The 15,350-nt window shown below is 43.3% G+C and overlaps 1 protein-coding gene across 1 annotated transcript; it reads right to left on the reverse strand.

Annotated features, from left to right (window-relative positions):
- Nucleotides 1–1,182: 1,182 nt before the first annotated feature.
- Nucleotides 1,183–3,297, reverse strand: LOC148904241 (uncharacterized). Its single transcript, XM_089025537.1, has one exon. It carries the CDS (start codon nucleotides 2,860–2,862, stop codon nucleotides 1,183–1,185), a length of 1,680 nt encoding a protein of 559 aa, XP_088881663.1. The 5' UTR covers nucleotides 2,863–3,297.
- Between the last annotated feature and the right edge of the window lie 12,053 nt (nucleotides 3,298–15,350).

Consider the following 15,350-nt stretch of genomic DNA (forward strand, 5'->3'; position numbering starts at 1 on the left):
TTAGCAAGACAAAGAAACAATATTAAATAATCTAAAATAGCTACTGTACAGCTTTGGATTGTAATATTTTTTAATAGATTCCAGTTAATAGCATAATGATTGCACTGGATTATATGATATAACTATATTTTTACTATATGTCTTTATTATTTTCCTAATTAATATATGAATAGTGATAAAAGAATTTTTGTTTATAATTATAACTGATTGGATAATGCTCATAAATTTCTGATGTGATTTTTGGTTTGGATTTCGGTCATTATATGCTTTATAAAATTTAAAGATCTTAAATATAGAAAATGTTTCTTTGTAAATCATGTTGTATCCTTTTTAATTCAAATATTAAGAGTATGTATTATTTCAACTCCATAATTCTTTATTAGTAGCTGTCACACTTATTATTCATATGTTAAGTGTGAGTACTAATGCATAATATATAAGTTAAATATTTTTCCTATGTTGTAAACATTTTTAAATATCTACCCAAAAGATATAATTGTATATATATATATATATATGTATATACACTGAAACACAAAAATTCTGTGACTTTAAATATATATATTTGTCTATTGTTTCTCATGGTTTTATATCTCAAGAACAAAAGACACATATATATTTTAAGCCACAGATTTTTTGTGTTTAAGTGTATATGTATATATATATATATATATATATATATATATATATATATATATATATATATATTATATAAATACTCTTTGTTGTCTCACGTTTAGCCATACCGATGCTACTCTTAGGACATAGGATTACTATAGGACATAGGATTAACTTACCATTCAGCATTGAAAAAATGTGTCATTCCACTGTATTATTGTGTTTTCCAAATGGTATCTTATGATATTAAGAATATGTTTGCATTTGGGTGAAAGGCATTGGGGGAAGGGTGGGGGGGTGAGAGTGAAACACTAACAGTTGAAGAAAAGTAGAATATAAGCAGTTTTATTTTGAGAAATAAACATATTACTGAATTATGTTTATGATGTACATACTAGTTATTTATCTCAGTGTATTACAGGATTTGTTCCAAGACTAGATGACAAATTATATTGGTCTGTAGGAATCCTTGATTGGTTTTTGTCTCCTTTACTTTGAAACATGTTGAAGAAAAATGGAATACTTACCTTTATGACTGTAACTGTGGTTGGTTAGGGTAGTAGATTACATTAACAAACCATTTTTGTATTTTTTTTCTCTGACACTTTCATGGATTAGTGGCATCAACTTGTCACCGCAGAAACAGCAACTGTTGTCTGCAGGGGCTGCCTTTTCTAAACCACAGCAACAGTATCTGTTGTCAGTCAAACATCTCTCAGGAATGTAAACATCCTTGCTTTGTGTATAGGTTGTGTGCTCATGACCTTTCTCGGGTAGCCATACCAACATGATAAATTCATGTCTAAAAATGTCTTGCCATCTCTTATTGTATGAAGAGTTCAAGCTCAACCGGTGTAAGGCAATATGCTTAGCTTCTCTACCCTCCATAGTAACGGTCAAGAGACCCTTCTGGTAGTTAGCGTAAACTTGTCTGGCATGAATAGGGAGAACATGGCCCAGTGTCCACATAGTTGGGTTTACTGGGTATGGGAGGAACAGTCTGTTTGCATAGAAATATTGATTTGCTGCTTCATCCAATCTGTCCAGGTCTGCCTCTTCTACATCCAGTCTGTTAAAAATAGAACAGCAATCTCTCAGCCTGATGCCTATGTAAGCCAGGGCAAGCAAAGTTTGCCTTTGCTTGGGGCTGTCCTCCTCCTTGCTCAGATGTTTAATCAACCTCATGAAGTTGTGGCAAAACAATCGAGAATCTTTTTCAGTAAATCTATATTGAAGATCACCCTTCCTACCTTGGGTCTCCTCAAACCAAGTCCTTACCTTTTTTGCAACACGTTTTACTTTCACTTCATATTGAAGGGCATTTACTACCCTAACAAAACAAGTATCCTGAGGGAGATCAGCAAACACTTTCTGTGATGGCAGAAGATTAGATTTACCAAGTGCTTCTTTAATAACTGCTTTGAGAAAGTGCTGCCAAGCATTATTTTTAAGATGAAGGGGCTCAGCATGGGCTTTATCCATTACTCTTCCAATGACAGGTAGGAACTCTTGACGGCTGTTCTGTTTTGCGATGAATTGTGTCACTTTTGATCTCTTGGTGCTTTTAGTCAAAGACGGTGAAAGGTTTGACTTAAAATCAGCAACTATTTTAGCCACTGAAATCCTGTCATTATAGCACCATGGCTTCCACTTGCAGTCATTACCTGTTCCAAACTTACCGTTTAGGTCTCCAGCATCAATTGAACTAACATTTGCGAATGACGAGAAAAAAGTAGCAGCATTTGAGAGCTCACCACCAAGCATTGCAAGCATTTTCATATCATTTGGCAGATCTTCAATGTGGAAGGTAACATGAAAACCCTCAATGTGATATACCTTTCCAATCATATTATTAACCTGTTTGCAGAACGCTTGTATATATTTTCTTACCACCAATGATGTCTCCTCACAGTTTGCTCCAAACACTAAAAAGTTGTCACAGCTAGAGGCCACTCTCTTTCCTACAGTCAGAAAACTGACAAGAAAAGAACAAGCAGTTTCATTCTTAACAAAAGGGCAACCATCCCCCCAAAATGCAAACTTAAAAGTGCCCTCAGGCCCCCCAAACCACTTTAAGGTATCCTTTCTTGACTTAGATCTTAAATAGAAACAAGCTGGCCTTGGTAAGTATTCTTCTAGATCTCTAAAGCTGCCATTTATGGTACCTTCTGCCTCAAAACTAGAAGAAAACACTTCATCAACAGAATATGTTGTGCCTATGTCTATAGAATTGATTTCTTCCATGAGATTATTATATGTTAGAAGTTTAGGTATGCTGCAGGAAGAAAGATATTTGATAGCAGTTCTCTCTCCCCTTTTTTAATTTGATGCCTTCATTAAAGATGCAAGCCTTACAGCTTGATACTTCCTCTTTCCCATGACCCCTGAATTGTAATAGACTGCTATGCTTCTTAATTTGTTAAGATGTGAACTTGCAAAATTGTTTATTTCCTTCTTTTGGACCTTATCAACTACATAATTAGTTACTTGGCTATTTAAAAGTATATAATCTCCAAGCTCGCTAGTCTTGCAGCGCTTTTGAAGAGTATCAAAAAGCCCATCTATTGCTGGACGTTTGTTGTTTTGTGTGGCTCCATGTATTTTACAAGCCATCTCATATGTTTGAGTGTTACGCCTTACTGCTGTCCTTCGAGCAATTGTTGGATTTAGTAGTGAGGTTGGAGATCTTGTGATTCCTTTATTTTTCAGCTGATAAATGAAACAAATATATATATACATGAGTGAGCAAATACATGAATAAATGAATGATTGATTAAAGATTGTAAATTATTATTATTCATTACCTATTCCACCAAAGCTCATATAAAAGCTATGGTGAATAAAGCTCATTTGAATTTCACTGTATTTACAGTTATCAGAAACATCTAAGACCAAGAAACTTCAAGTAAACCTTACCATAAAAAACAAAAAACAAAAGAGCTAGTTCTTATTCATACATACCTTATTGTTTATTGGTGTTAGCTTGCATTAGTCATTTGATTCAAGTAGAACATTTTCCTGCAAAATATTCCCCAATATATATTATCATACAGAAAACACTTTCCGATCGTTCTGTAAGTTCTCCTTACTTTATATAGCGATACAAAGAAACATAGTTGGGAGAATTTATTGGAAACAAAAATAGGTTATGCAAAACTCAAACAAGCAGGATTTAGCTATAAGTTTCAAAGATTTCTTCAAAAACAAAAAAAAAAAACAAAAAAACAATTAAAACGAAAAAACAAGTCCATAATTAGTTAAGTTATACCAAGGAATGGGAAAGAGTTAGAGTTGGAATAAATCATTCGAGTAAACTCTGACTCGTCTGTGATCGCGAACGAAAATTCAGCGAATTAATTTCATACAAAATTACCTTTTCCTTCAATCTCCGAACTTTTTGTTGTTTTGTCTTTACTGCTGCTGAAGTGTTCGCTTTCTCCTTGGCTAAATCTTTGAGAATGCCCCGTCTAGCTTTCATATAAGCACCTACATTAAAGCGCTTGCTAGACATGATTCACAGTCACAAAAGGACAGGACCAAGGCTGTTCACGTCAAAAGGTTCCATAAGAAGTTTGACAAAACACGGGACTCCTGCTTCGTTTTATAAGAAACAAAAAACATACGATTCTTACCTGATAATTCAAGAAACCAGCATCAGCTTTCTCGCGCCATTTCTAATTAATTCAAAGAAAACGTAACTGCACAAGCGAAAAAATACGTTTTTCTAGGCTTCTACGACGGCACAAATATGTGAGGAAGAGTAGACCCACTCAAAATATTCAAATTTTAAGCAACATGGGTAACTTTCGTATCAAAATAAAGCTTATTTATCAGACTTTTTGATTCTTTCATTGTTCTAACTTCGCGCTCTATCCCATTCTGCATAGCGAGCCTTTTATATACCAACCAAAGCTAGTTCCTAGTACTTCACCCAATTCACGCGGTTGAGATGACATATTTTGGCTTCAACCGGATGTCGCGAAACGCGACACAGCTGACCCGCCGTGGCACAACCCCGACGTCCCCAGGGCATTTGGAAGGTGAGAAGTGGGGGTCCAAAGTCTTGGCGGGAAAAAGTCGTGCACGGGTGAACTCCGCCTTTCCGCTCGAAAGGTGTAAATTCTGAAAGCCCGAGTCCAGGCGACTCGTGGCTGCGCAACCCCGACGTCCCCAGGGCATTTGGAAGGTGAGAAATGGGGGTTCAAAGTCTTGGCTGGAAAAAGTCGTGCACAGGTGAACTCGGCTTTTCCGGTCGAAAGGTGTAAATTCTGAAATCCCGAGTCCAGGCGACTCGGGGCTTCACAACCCCGACGTCCCCAGGGCATTTGGAAGGTGAGAAATGGGGGTCCAAAGTCTTGGCGGGAAAAAGTCGTGCACGTGTAAACTCCGTCTATCCGGTCGAAAGATGTAAATTCTGAAAGCCCGAGTCCTGGCGACTCGGGACTGCACAACCCCGACGTCCCCAGCGCATTTGGAAGGTGAGAAATGGGGGTCCAAAGTCTTGGCGGGAAAAAGTCGAGAACGGGTGATGTAGTATCCATAGCAACTAATCATGTATGATAATTAGCTAAGTTGTGAATAATAAATGGTTGATCTAGATATGACGTCGAGTCACTACATATGGCGACGAGTCGGGATCTAAAAACGCCGAGAAGAGGCAGAACCCAAGAAAAAGGGAAAGGAAATCAACTCAAGAGAAAAGAAATCAACTCAAGATAAACTAGGATCCGATCAATAAAGAAGAAACAGAAGCGAAAGAAGAAAAATCAGAAGAGTCATTCGAGCACGTGCAGAGGAACATGTCCGACAACGACGAAGACCCGACAGAACCACCAGCAGCAGAAAAAACAGAGATCAAAGTATTTACAACAACAAAAGCACTAGGTATTTAAAAGTTCAAAACCCCAGAGAATAGATTAGAACAGCAGTAAGGGGGACTCGCGAAATTGCCAAAAACCGATTGGATTCGCACGGGAATTACCCGCGTTTCCACCTACAGTTCATTTTTGGTCGGCACGGGAATAACCCGCAGAAATGAGTGGGCAGCCGCGCTAAGTCCCTTACTGCTGCTATGTTAGGAATATTTGTCTTATATATGCATGAATGTAAAAAGTTCACCAATGACTTCTGTATAATTTGCCTAAGATCCAAAGTTAACATACCCAAGCCCAAGGGTTTCTGGTGTTGTGGTAAGAAAATGCAAATAGAAAACGACACGTCAGCACAGTGTTACGAGTGTGGTAAGAATATTCGTAATGCCGTACCAAATGCTACCAGAGAGCAGTATTACGCCAATGGAGGTCGTAAGAAAACACCTTATAAGAGAATAAAATACTTTAGGGACTGGATGAGTCATATCCAAGGTTATCGACCGGTATATTTGGACGACGAAGTAAGAAAGAAAATCATAGACCATTTAGAAGAGCCAACCCCACAAAGTCTACGGAAAACGCTGAAAAAATTAAGACTAGGGAAATATTACAAAGCTATTCCCTATCTTTTGTCTGAAATTACCGGTAAGTCTATTCCCGAGGTTTCTGATATGAGCAGAGCTGAGTGGATGTTTTGTCGGCTGGATAAGGATATTCCTTATTACCCTGACGTAATTTACGAAATATTTTACAAAATAGACCCCAACCACCCCCTATTAGGATGGATTCCGAGAAAATAAAAATGCAAAACTGGCGTTTATTTTGCCAGAAACCCAACTGGGGAATGCATCGCGCAGAACACCAAGCTATCCCCAGTGGGGTTTTTTGCATTTTGGGCTTACGGGGCTTATTTCATCCCGCGCTAGAGGACCTCTAGTACATACACATATATCTTTCTTACGACCCACCAGAGGGTGAACTCCGGACAGCGTCCCGAGACACCCCCTGACTTTTCCAACTTTTCCTCGCGAAACCCCCCATCGCGGGGTTGAATCGCACTTTCTATCTTTTCTTTTTCACCCCTCCCCCCACGGTTGCTGTGAGTGGGGGAGGCTTTTTTTTCACTCACAGCAACCGGTCCAAATGCGTCTACAGCGAGGCTTGAACTCGGGACTTTAGGCCTCCCCAGCTCCAAAGTCCCACGATCACAAGCAAACGCCAGACACATCGGGACGCTTATGTATGTGAAAATTATTATATTTATGTCTTACACTCTAATTTGCATATGAACCAGACAGCCGGCGTTCGATATGTAAATAGAATCCCGTCACGCTCTTTTCAAAGCACATGTTTACTGAGCAAGCTTTCCTTGAAGCTCTTCTTTTGCCTCCTGGTAGATCTTTTTGCGAGATTCCTCGGAAAGATATTTTACGACTGTTTTTTTATTCCTTATGTCCGACTTTAATTTCTCGTCTTTGTCTTCTTCGGCCAGAATAAGCGAGAATTCTACGTCGTCTATCTTTCTGTCACGCAAAGCCTTTGAGACAAGATCGGTAATTGTATTTACTTTAGCCCGTGACAGAGCTATTGTCGTGTCATGCTTGGATATTTTGCTTGACAACTGTTTCATAATGCCCGTAGCAACGGATGAAATAATACCACAGGCTGCCCCAACGCCGGCCAAAGGAACTCCAACGATTATTCCCGGCCCAGTAAGCGAAGTAGCAACGCCGGAGCCCGTTAACACAACGGGTATGGATCCTGAAGTTATCGCAATCTTATGTAGCGTGCTACGGGCTCTAACGTATTTCTTCCTAACTTTTTCGTAGTGTTTTGTTTGCCCTTCCAAGTAAGCCAGGATTAAGTTCGCTTTATTAAGCCTGAAATTCTCCGCGTTTAGTTCGTTAGATGTAGTATAGGGAACAGCTGGGTACAACTGAGGTGCTGATGGTATAACATCCATTATATATACTAATGTACGACGCTTTTGGGAATGATATTGAGGAGCAGCCACATCACGACAACCGGGATTACTGGAACTGGAGGGCCTTTAGGAAGATGTTTCCGCATGCAGACCCCAGTAAGTTCGAAAGAAGGCCCGATGGTATTTACTATAACGGCTCTAGGATGTACACCAATGAGTATTTGAAACCTACGCTGCTCGATCAGATAGACTCTCAACTGAAGCATCCTAAGATCTTACCGCATAAGCCTAAACCCGTGCATGTCGAACCTAAACCTAGTTGGTCAAAGGAATTATTGCTGGGTACCAGTACTTATCAGATACCCGCGGTTCCATATGATGAACACCCAAGTTTGGACCTAGCACTGAATATGCGGATCTCAAACAACCATTCCTTTCCGTTAAAGGTGCGAGATATCTTCAAAGAAGTTCCCATTGTTCATACCACCGCTAAGGAATCTCATGAATGGTTAAGTGGTCCTAACATGCGTTAATGGCCACAGCAACTAAACTTTGCGGTTTGGTGTGCCACTAGCGGCTGTGGTGTAAGTGCAAACTTGATGAAGAATTCAATATTTATGTTTCATTTTCACTTCACGGTTAGAAGAATACTGCATGAGATGGGCGTTACTGCATTACCGGGAGATGCTGCGTTCTATCCAAGAGATAATAAATACGACGTTCCGGCATATAACAGGCTTTGTAAGGAGTTCGGTGTTGTAGGGAAGGATTTTAGATGTACTGCCGGTGCTAACAATGGTTTGGTACATATTTGGGCTTATTGGGGTATTGGTGGACATGTGCTAAGCGATAAGGAAGTTCATGCGTTGAATCTACGATGGAACACTGGGTATCACAAAGAAACTCACGACAGTAGCACCTTCTTTGAACCAAATGCTAAGACCACTAAGGAAGTTAGAGACGGACCTCTGTTCAAAAACGAGGGCGGTAAGTATGCCGGGGCCAATCCACTGATTATCAAAATTACCAACGACGAGCAAACGAAGCAATATCTTAATTTCATACCCCCAGAAGGTAAAGGACTAACTAGAGCCGGCCTTGCCCGTTTGAACCGCAGCATAGAAGCTTACGTGTATTCTATCCTTGGAGCTCAGGTAAATACCCGATCAAGTATAATTGGAATACCGGCGCCGCAGAAGAGACGCGAGCCGAAGCCTTGATCTTATTCGAAAGTTCAATCTTGGAGGGCGACATTAGCAAGGGCGTACAGCGTTACCAACTAGCTATACAAAATTCTAAGGCGAGGTTGGACTATGCAGTAGCCCCGGGTTGTTGGTTAATGCCCAGTAATTTATCTATAAATACTGGCTCTGTAGTAGGATACAACAACAAGCTGCAGCGAGCAACCAAGGATATGAAGTTTGGGGTGAATGACGTGAACTCTGACACTCTTAGGAACATTCCCCATTTCGTGGAGAAGTCAAAAAAGTCGCATGAAACGAAGCAACATGTAGTTAAGAAAGCATCAAAGCATATTCCCGCAACCATACCTGAGGAATATGACCATAACTTATTAAAAGCCGGCTTAACAGTCGCAAGCATTGGTCTGAGCTATTATATATGGCGATGAACAACCCTTACGTAACTGGAGTAGATTGTGTCTATACGACTTACACAGGCGAGAAAAAATACACCCAGGCATCTTGGGTGGACGTTGAGGGCATGTCTGTAGACTTGAACTACTCAGGAAAGAAGTTGATCCTTTGCAGTATTTGCATTGGCACGAGAAGCCACGCCAACGTGGGCCTTAGGCTTTGTGATGACAACGGCATACTGCAGCCTATGCGCGCGAAGACGAACAACAGGGAGCCTGTGCATTTTTCCGTAGAGCCAAACCCCCTGAGCGACGAAAATCTATTGGTTTGGACTTTCCACATGGTGGCCGATTGCCATGGGCTAGTAAAGCTGCAGATACGCGTAGACGATACGGGGAGCGTTTGCGTAAATAGCATAGAGGATCAAGGGGATAATGACTTTAACCACGCAACCATTAGCACTCTTACGGTGGTTAGTCTTTAGGCCTGAAATATATGAACCCACATACGAAGCAAGAGGGGTTTTCCCATTACTTAGAAGACGCTAGCTTTTGGGGGGATTTATGGCAAGATACCCAGCTGCAGGCTTACGTGGGCGGCTTAGGTCTAGTAATGTGCACTGTTAGCATTAGCGGCTGGAATAGCTGCAATTTAGGCTTTAGGCTGGTCGACGAAACCAACACCCCACTACCGCCTTACAGGGAAAAAAAGAACAGCAGGCATTCGGCTCACTTTTCATTTGAGCCTACGCCAAGGAGCCCAGAGAACTTAACGTCGTTAACTTTTCACATGATAGTTAATTGCCAACGCGTAAAGTTGCAAGTGCGCCCAAGCGACGCCCGCACGATTGCAAGGCAAAAGTACATTGGCTTTGTTGGAATAAGCACTATTCATTCTGCCGTGGATGTTCCTAAAGATGAAATTTGGAATCATAAGTCCATTAGCACCATTAGCGTGCTGCCTTTACTACCGCGCTACCAGGGTGGTGCGAATACCATATTCGCCCCCCGTTCGCAAACAAGGACGCCTAAGGAGGAAGTGGGGGAAGTAATGCTCTCGGATAAGCTTAAACCTTCATCTTCTTCAGGAATACCACCCCAATAGCGACGACTAATGTCCAAATGTTATTCCCCACGAACTTCAACAGTTCACCGCCGGCCTTCAGTGTTAGGCTTAAGACGCTACCCAGCAGCCCAGGAATGCCGGCTGCCATCTTTTTTCCCAAGTCCGTCAGTCCCTCACCTAATTTTTTCACGCCTTTACCGGCAGTGTTAAGCGCGGAGAAGGTTACGCCTACTACGCTCGAAATAGCGATCGCAAACGCCAGCGGCACGCCATACTTCAAAAGACCTCTTAATACCTTTTCCTTGGTGGTAAGCCCCAGCTCCTTTTCCAGTTTTTCCTTTTGCGCCCGTAATTCCGCAAGGCGCACCTGAAGTGCTTCTACTTCCCTTTGGGCAGCCTCCCTTTCCTCTTCGGGACGAGTCTGGTCCGCAACTACTTCTCGCTGCCGCTCTAGTTGCCCCTCCAGGTCTTCGATGGCCTGATCCCTTTGCCGAAGTTGCTCTTCCATGGTGTTGATTTGTGCAACCAACTGCCGCTTTTCCTCCAAAGTGTTGGCCATGGCGACCTTTAAGTTCCTAGCTTCTTCCCCGGTAATGTTCAGGTCTTGCAGGGAAAGATCGTAGGCCCTTTGGATTCGGTCTCTTTCGCGTAGGAACTCGTCCATTTGATTTCTCATTTCAATTACTCTTTCATTCTTTTCATCAAGTTCAACGTCGTGTATGTCGGCGAGTACTTGGACTTTTCTATCGTAATCTGCTTTTGCTTCTTCCAACGCTCCTTGCAGCTCCTCGGCGCGCTTTTCTAACTCGACCCTTTCGTTCAGGGTTTCCAGCCGGTCTAACGCACTTCGGGTAGCCTCTTGAAAGCCCCTTAATCTTGCCACGTTAACCTTGACCGAGCCATTTTCGTCGAAAAGGAGCTGTGGTTTTGTCCAGCGGTCTTTGTCGGGATATCTCATGTCTTTGACGCTTATGAGGACTTTGTTTCCTCTTTCTGTGAGTTTTACGTCGTTGGCCTCGAAATTAGGATAACGCTGCCTTAGCTCTTGCGTTGCCCACTCTACGGTCTCCCGCGCGGTTGCCTCCTCCGGCTGGTCCACGTTTTGAAGTTCAAAGTACTCAGGGGTGGGGCTGCCGCGGTTTCTCGATTTCCACATGTCTCTTAAGGTGGCCTTGGCGCTTTTCCATCTACTACCATACTTGTTTTCTAGGGCTGCGTCGTAAACTAGGGGGTCGGTATCCGCGCCTTGAGTCCATGCATCGTATTCATCGTCGTTAATGTCAACTTGACCTTCTTCGGTAAGGGGATCAAAGTCTGGATCCGTTCCTTCTACTTCCATTATATATGATAAGCTCAAAGTTAAACCCCAACGTATTACCTAAGCAGGTTGGCGGGCTGAAAGCAGAACGCACCTTTCATCGGGTCACATTCACGCCCAGCAGCGCAAAGCCTGGAGAGACGCTGCGCGTGGGCGTGCCCCGCCTAACGGATAACCTAGTATTAGTTCCTGGCACCTTGGCGCTAAGGTTTGACCTAGTGGTGCAGCCAGCTACCGCAGACGCGCGCTACGTTGTCGATAACGTGGGTAGGAACCTCGTTTCTGCAATGAGAATCAACTTTGCCGGGGAAACCCTTTTGGATTTGAAAAGGTACGACCTGTACACCACGTATAAGGACTTGTGGTTGACAGCCTTTGACCGCGCGCAGCGGGTGGAGCAAGGAATTTGAAGCGTTATCTTGCGTAAGCTTCGCAGCGGCACCAACCCGGCGCCTACGGACTCCAGCGGAGCAACCGCAGTAGCAGAAGCAACAAGGGTAAAGACCGCCTGTGGTACTAAATACGTTATCCCTTTGGACTTTGAAGTGATTACGAACCATGGTGCATACTACCCCAGACAGTTATCCGAACTGCAGTTCGAAGTGACCCTAGCAGATACTACGAACATCCTGCAGGGAAAAGATGTAAGTTCAACAGCCGTGGACCCTTATTTCGTTAAAAACTTAGAGCTGCAGTATGAAACCGTGTACAGTGAAGAGCTGGCCCGTAGCGCTGGCATGGAATATAGCGCCGGAAAGGCATTCCTTTACGACCGCGTGGTGGTGTATAAGACGTTCAGCTTCACGAACAACGTCGAAGAGGTTATCAACCAAAGTATCAACATACCCCGACGCAGCCTAACAGGGTTAATGTTGCTGTTCGCAAAGACATACACCGCAGGATTGCGCGACTCTGAGGCATTCTTTAATCCTAACATTACCAACGTAGACGTTAGCATTAACGGAGTGCCTAACAAGGTTTACTCACAGGGGATAAAGCCCGCGGATATGTACCGGGAAGCCGCGCGCAAGTTTGGTGACCAAGTTGCTCCAAAGGAGTTCTTCGCGGACAAGTACGCGTTGTGGATCGACATGCGCACGACAAACGATGAAGACCTACATGGCTAGGGCTTGCGGTTGGTAAACACCCAGGACGGCATTACTTTGGAAATTACGCGCACCAAACATGCGAGCGACACAGCAAAGATAAACACGTACATCTTCGTAGTTTCGGACGCGCAACTAAGCGTGGAAATGAATCAGCTAAAGAGCGTTGCGTATTGATTCGCTCGCTGCGCTCCCTCATCCAAGAAAGAATAAAATATCCCTTGCGTATATGATGCTTCGCGTATTTGAAAACAACGACACCAAACTGCAATGCATAGTGCAAGGCGAAACTTTGTACTTCAAAGCGAAGGAGGTGGCTGCTGCGTTAGATTACGAGAACACGGCTAAGGCTATTAGCGACCACGTATCTGAGAAAAACAAGAAAAGGCTGGGCGAGATGAACATAACGAATCGTTATGCTTCTACTATGCACCCACGTTCCTTATTCATATCGGAGCCTGGTCTGTATCAACTAATACTTAGCTCCAAGCTACCTAAAGCCGTAGAATTACAAGATTGGGTATTCGAGGAAGTCCTACCCGCGCTGCGTAAAGCGGATAAATATGCAATCGACAAGCGCTTCGACGGTCCAAACAAGTTGGTATTCAAAATAGAAAATGAATTCGACCTGCATAAAATGGTAGTGGACTACATCCGCAGGTTTTACCCCCAAATGCTCGTGACCCCTGGTTTAGGCGAACTGCAGGATTCGGACGGCGAACGTATAAAGTGCTGGCAGAAGGGCTACCAACGCGGTCAACCCGACCTGCTCATCTTGAATGCGCACGTGTGATACCGTGGATTCTGCGTAGAGCTGAAGGCCCCTAAAGGCAACGGGGTATTATCTGAGGATCAACGCCGCCTCTTACAGAGGTATGAAGAAAACGGCTATAAGGTAATAATTGGCAACGACTACGATGTCATTTGCAGGGAGATCACGGAGTATGCACAAGGAATTCGCCTGCCATGTAGGTGGTGCTGCAAGCGCTTTAAAAGCGCGCAGACTCTGGCAACGCTTTTGAGAATATTCCATAGGTATAATGGACAAGGATAAATTCGCCGAGTTAAAGTTCATACAAACGCACTGGCGCGATTTGGTGGTGGGGGAAATCTACGAGATAAAGAATTACGTAGTCTTTGAAGACTTGGACCGCCTGCGCTTGGTCTTAAAGAATAAAAAAAGAATATACACCCTTTGGGCGCCTGATAGGATAAGGTACGCCATCGAAGGGCAGGACGTTACCCATGTTATGAGTCATGGTAAAAAGGATAGTAGGTGGGTATTTGACGTAGTCAAGTATGAGCCTGAGAGTCCTCTGCATTCGTAAGGACGTCTAATAGGGTCCGCTGCGCCTTTGGGTCAGCCGAGCACCAATGCCCCACAAAGGATTCTTCGAGAAATGCACTGCCACAATGAAGGCAGGTGCATTTTTTACGCGGTTTGGGTATCGGCGGCTTACAAGGGGTAATGCAGTCTGCAGGTAGTTCGCACGTAATACAGTCCATATATTGAAAGGGTGATTAGGAATCCTCCAAGAAATGCGGCTGCGTAGGCTAGCATATATCTTGGATCCCCGGAACCGTTTTGAAAGGGGCCTTTATTCTTATTTATTATTATTAAATCCTGCAAACCTCCTTCAAAAGGGGCCTTTATTCTTATTGATTATTATTTAACCTTAATAATAATAAATAAAAATAAGACCATGATTTGAAACTCTTTGCGCAAACCATGGTCTAAGTGTCCGATCTACCCCTTACGGGCGATCTTATCTTTTAAGTTATTGCCGCTCCATTCTTGGAACGCATCTAAGTACTCTTTAAAGCTGCGGGGATCAGACTGCAGATACAAACACTGCCAAATGTGTTGGTCACTTCTTTGACAGCCGCAGTGCTCGCAGTCTGCCTCCCAATATTCCCTGTCTTCCCACCGCACTCCTTCAGCGCGGTCGAACACCGCAAAGCGCTGATCAATCTCCTTTTTACGTTGAGTTAACCTTCTTTTGGTCTCGCGCGGACAACACCTAGCTGCGACGTCGCCGTGCTCGTAACAAGCCACGCCTTCTAAGTCGTAATTACCGCGGCAACGGAAACGATGCCACTCTTCGTCTTTGTCCTCCTCGCAGCGCTCGCATACATTCTTTAGACAGACACGGTTATCCACGTGATACTTCAACATCTGCGCGCTGCTAAACAGATGATTACACTCCTTGCAACGCCTTTCGCGCACCTTTTGACACACCTTCTTTTCGACGTGGCATCTTAACATTTGCTTTGAGCTGAACTCCTTGTTGCAGTGCATGCACTCCATATATAATAAGAATTTAATAAGCCTTATATGGGATACCGCATGAAGTCCTTAACGGACTCCTTAGCCCAGCCCGCCATCGTTATCAAAGCGCCAAACCTTTCCGCGCGCTTCAGACCACACATTTCCTCATATAGCTCCTTTACACGTTCATTCAGCCGGTCTATCTCCTCCCTTTGCATTTCGAACGTCCTTTGTAGGTCTGACTTTTCTTTGACGACGTTAACCATTGCTTTGACTGCTTCCACAGGCTCCATTATATATAAATGGGGTTCATTAGATATAAATGAACCCAAATCACATGCCTTGTAACGCTCTGATAGTAGGACCCACCGTCTGCGGAAAGACCCAGTTCGTGGTAGAGCAGCTATTAGGACCCTTTAGATACCGCTTCGACTACATAGTGCTGCTTTGCCCCACCTACGTGAACAACCGCACCTGGACTGGCATAGGAGTGAAAGACGACGACTTCTTCGTAGATATCTTAGACCCCAACGAGTTATCCAGCCACCTTAAAGTGCATATAACCCCTAAAAATGAACCAATTT

The sequence above is a fragment of the Actinia tenebrosa genome, unplaced genomic scaffold, assembly GCF_029948245.1.
Source record: "Actinia tenebrosa isolate PJP-AT-01 unplaced genomic scaffold, QUT_ActTen_1.0 utg545__unscaffolded, whole genome shotgun sequence".
In the NCBI taxonomy this organism is placed as follows: Eukaryota; Metazoa; Cnidaria; class Anthozoa; order Actiniaria; family Actiniidae; genus Actinia; species Actinia tenebrosa.

Coding starts and splice junctions, on each gene's coding strand:
- LOC148904241 (XM_089025537.1), bottom strand. CDS start 2,862: ATGGAAGAAATCAATTCTATAGACATAGGCACAACATATTCTGTTGAT.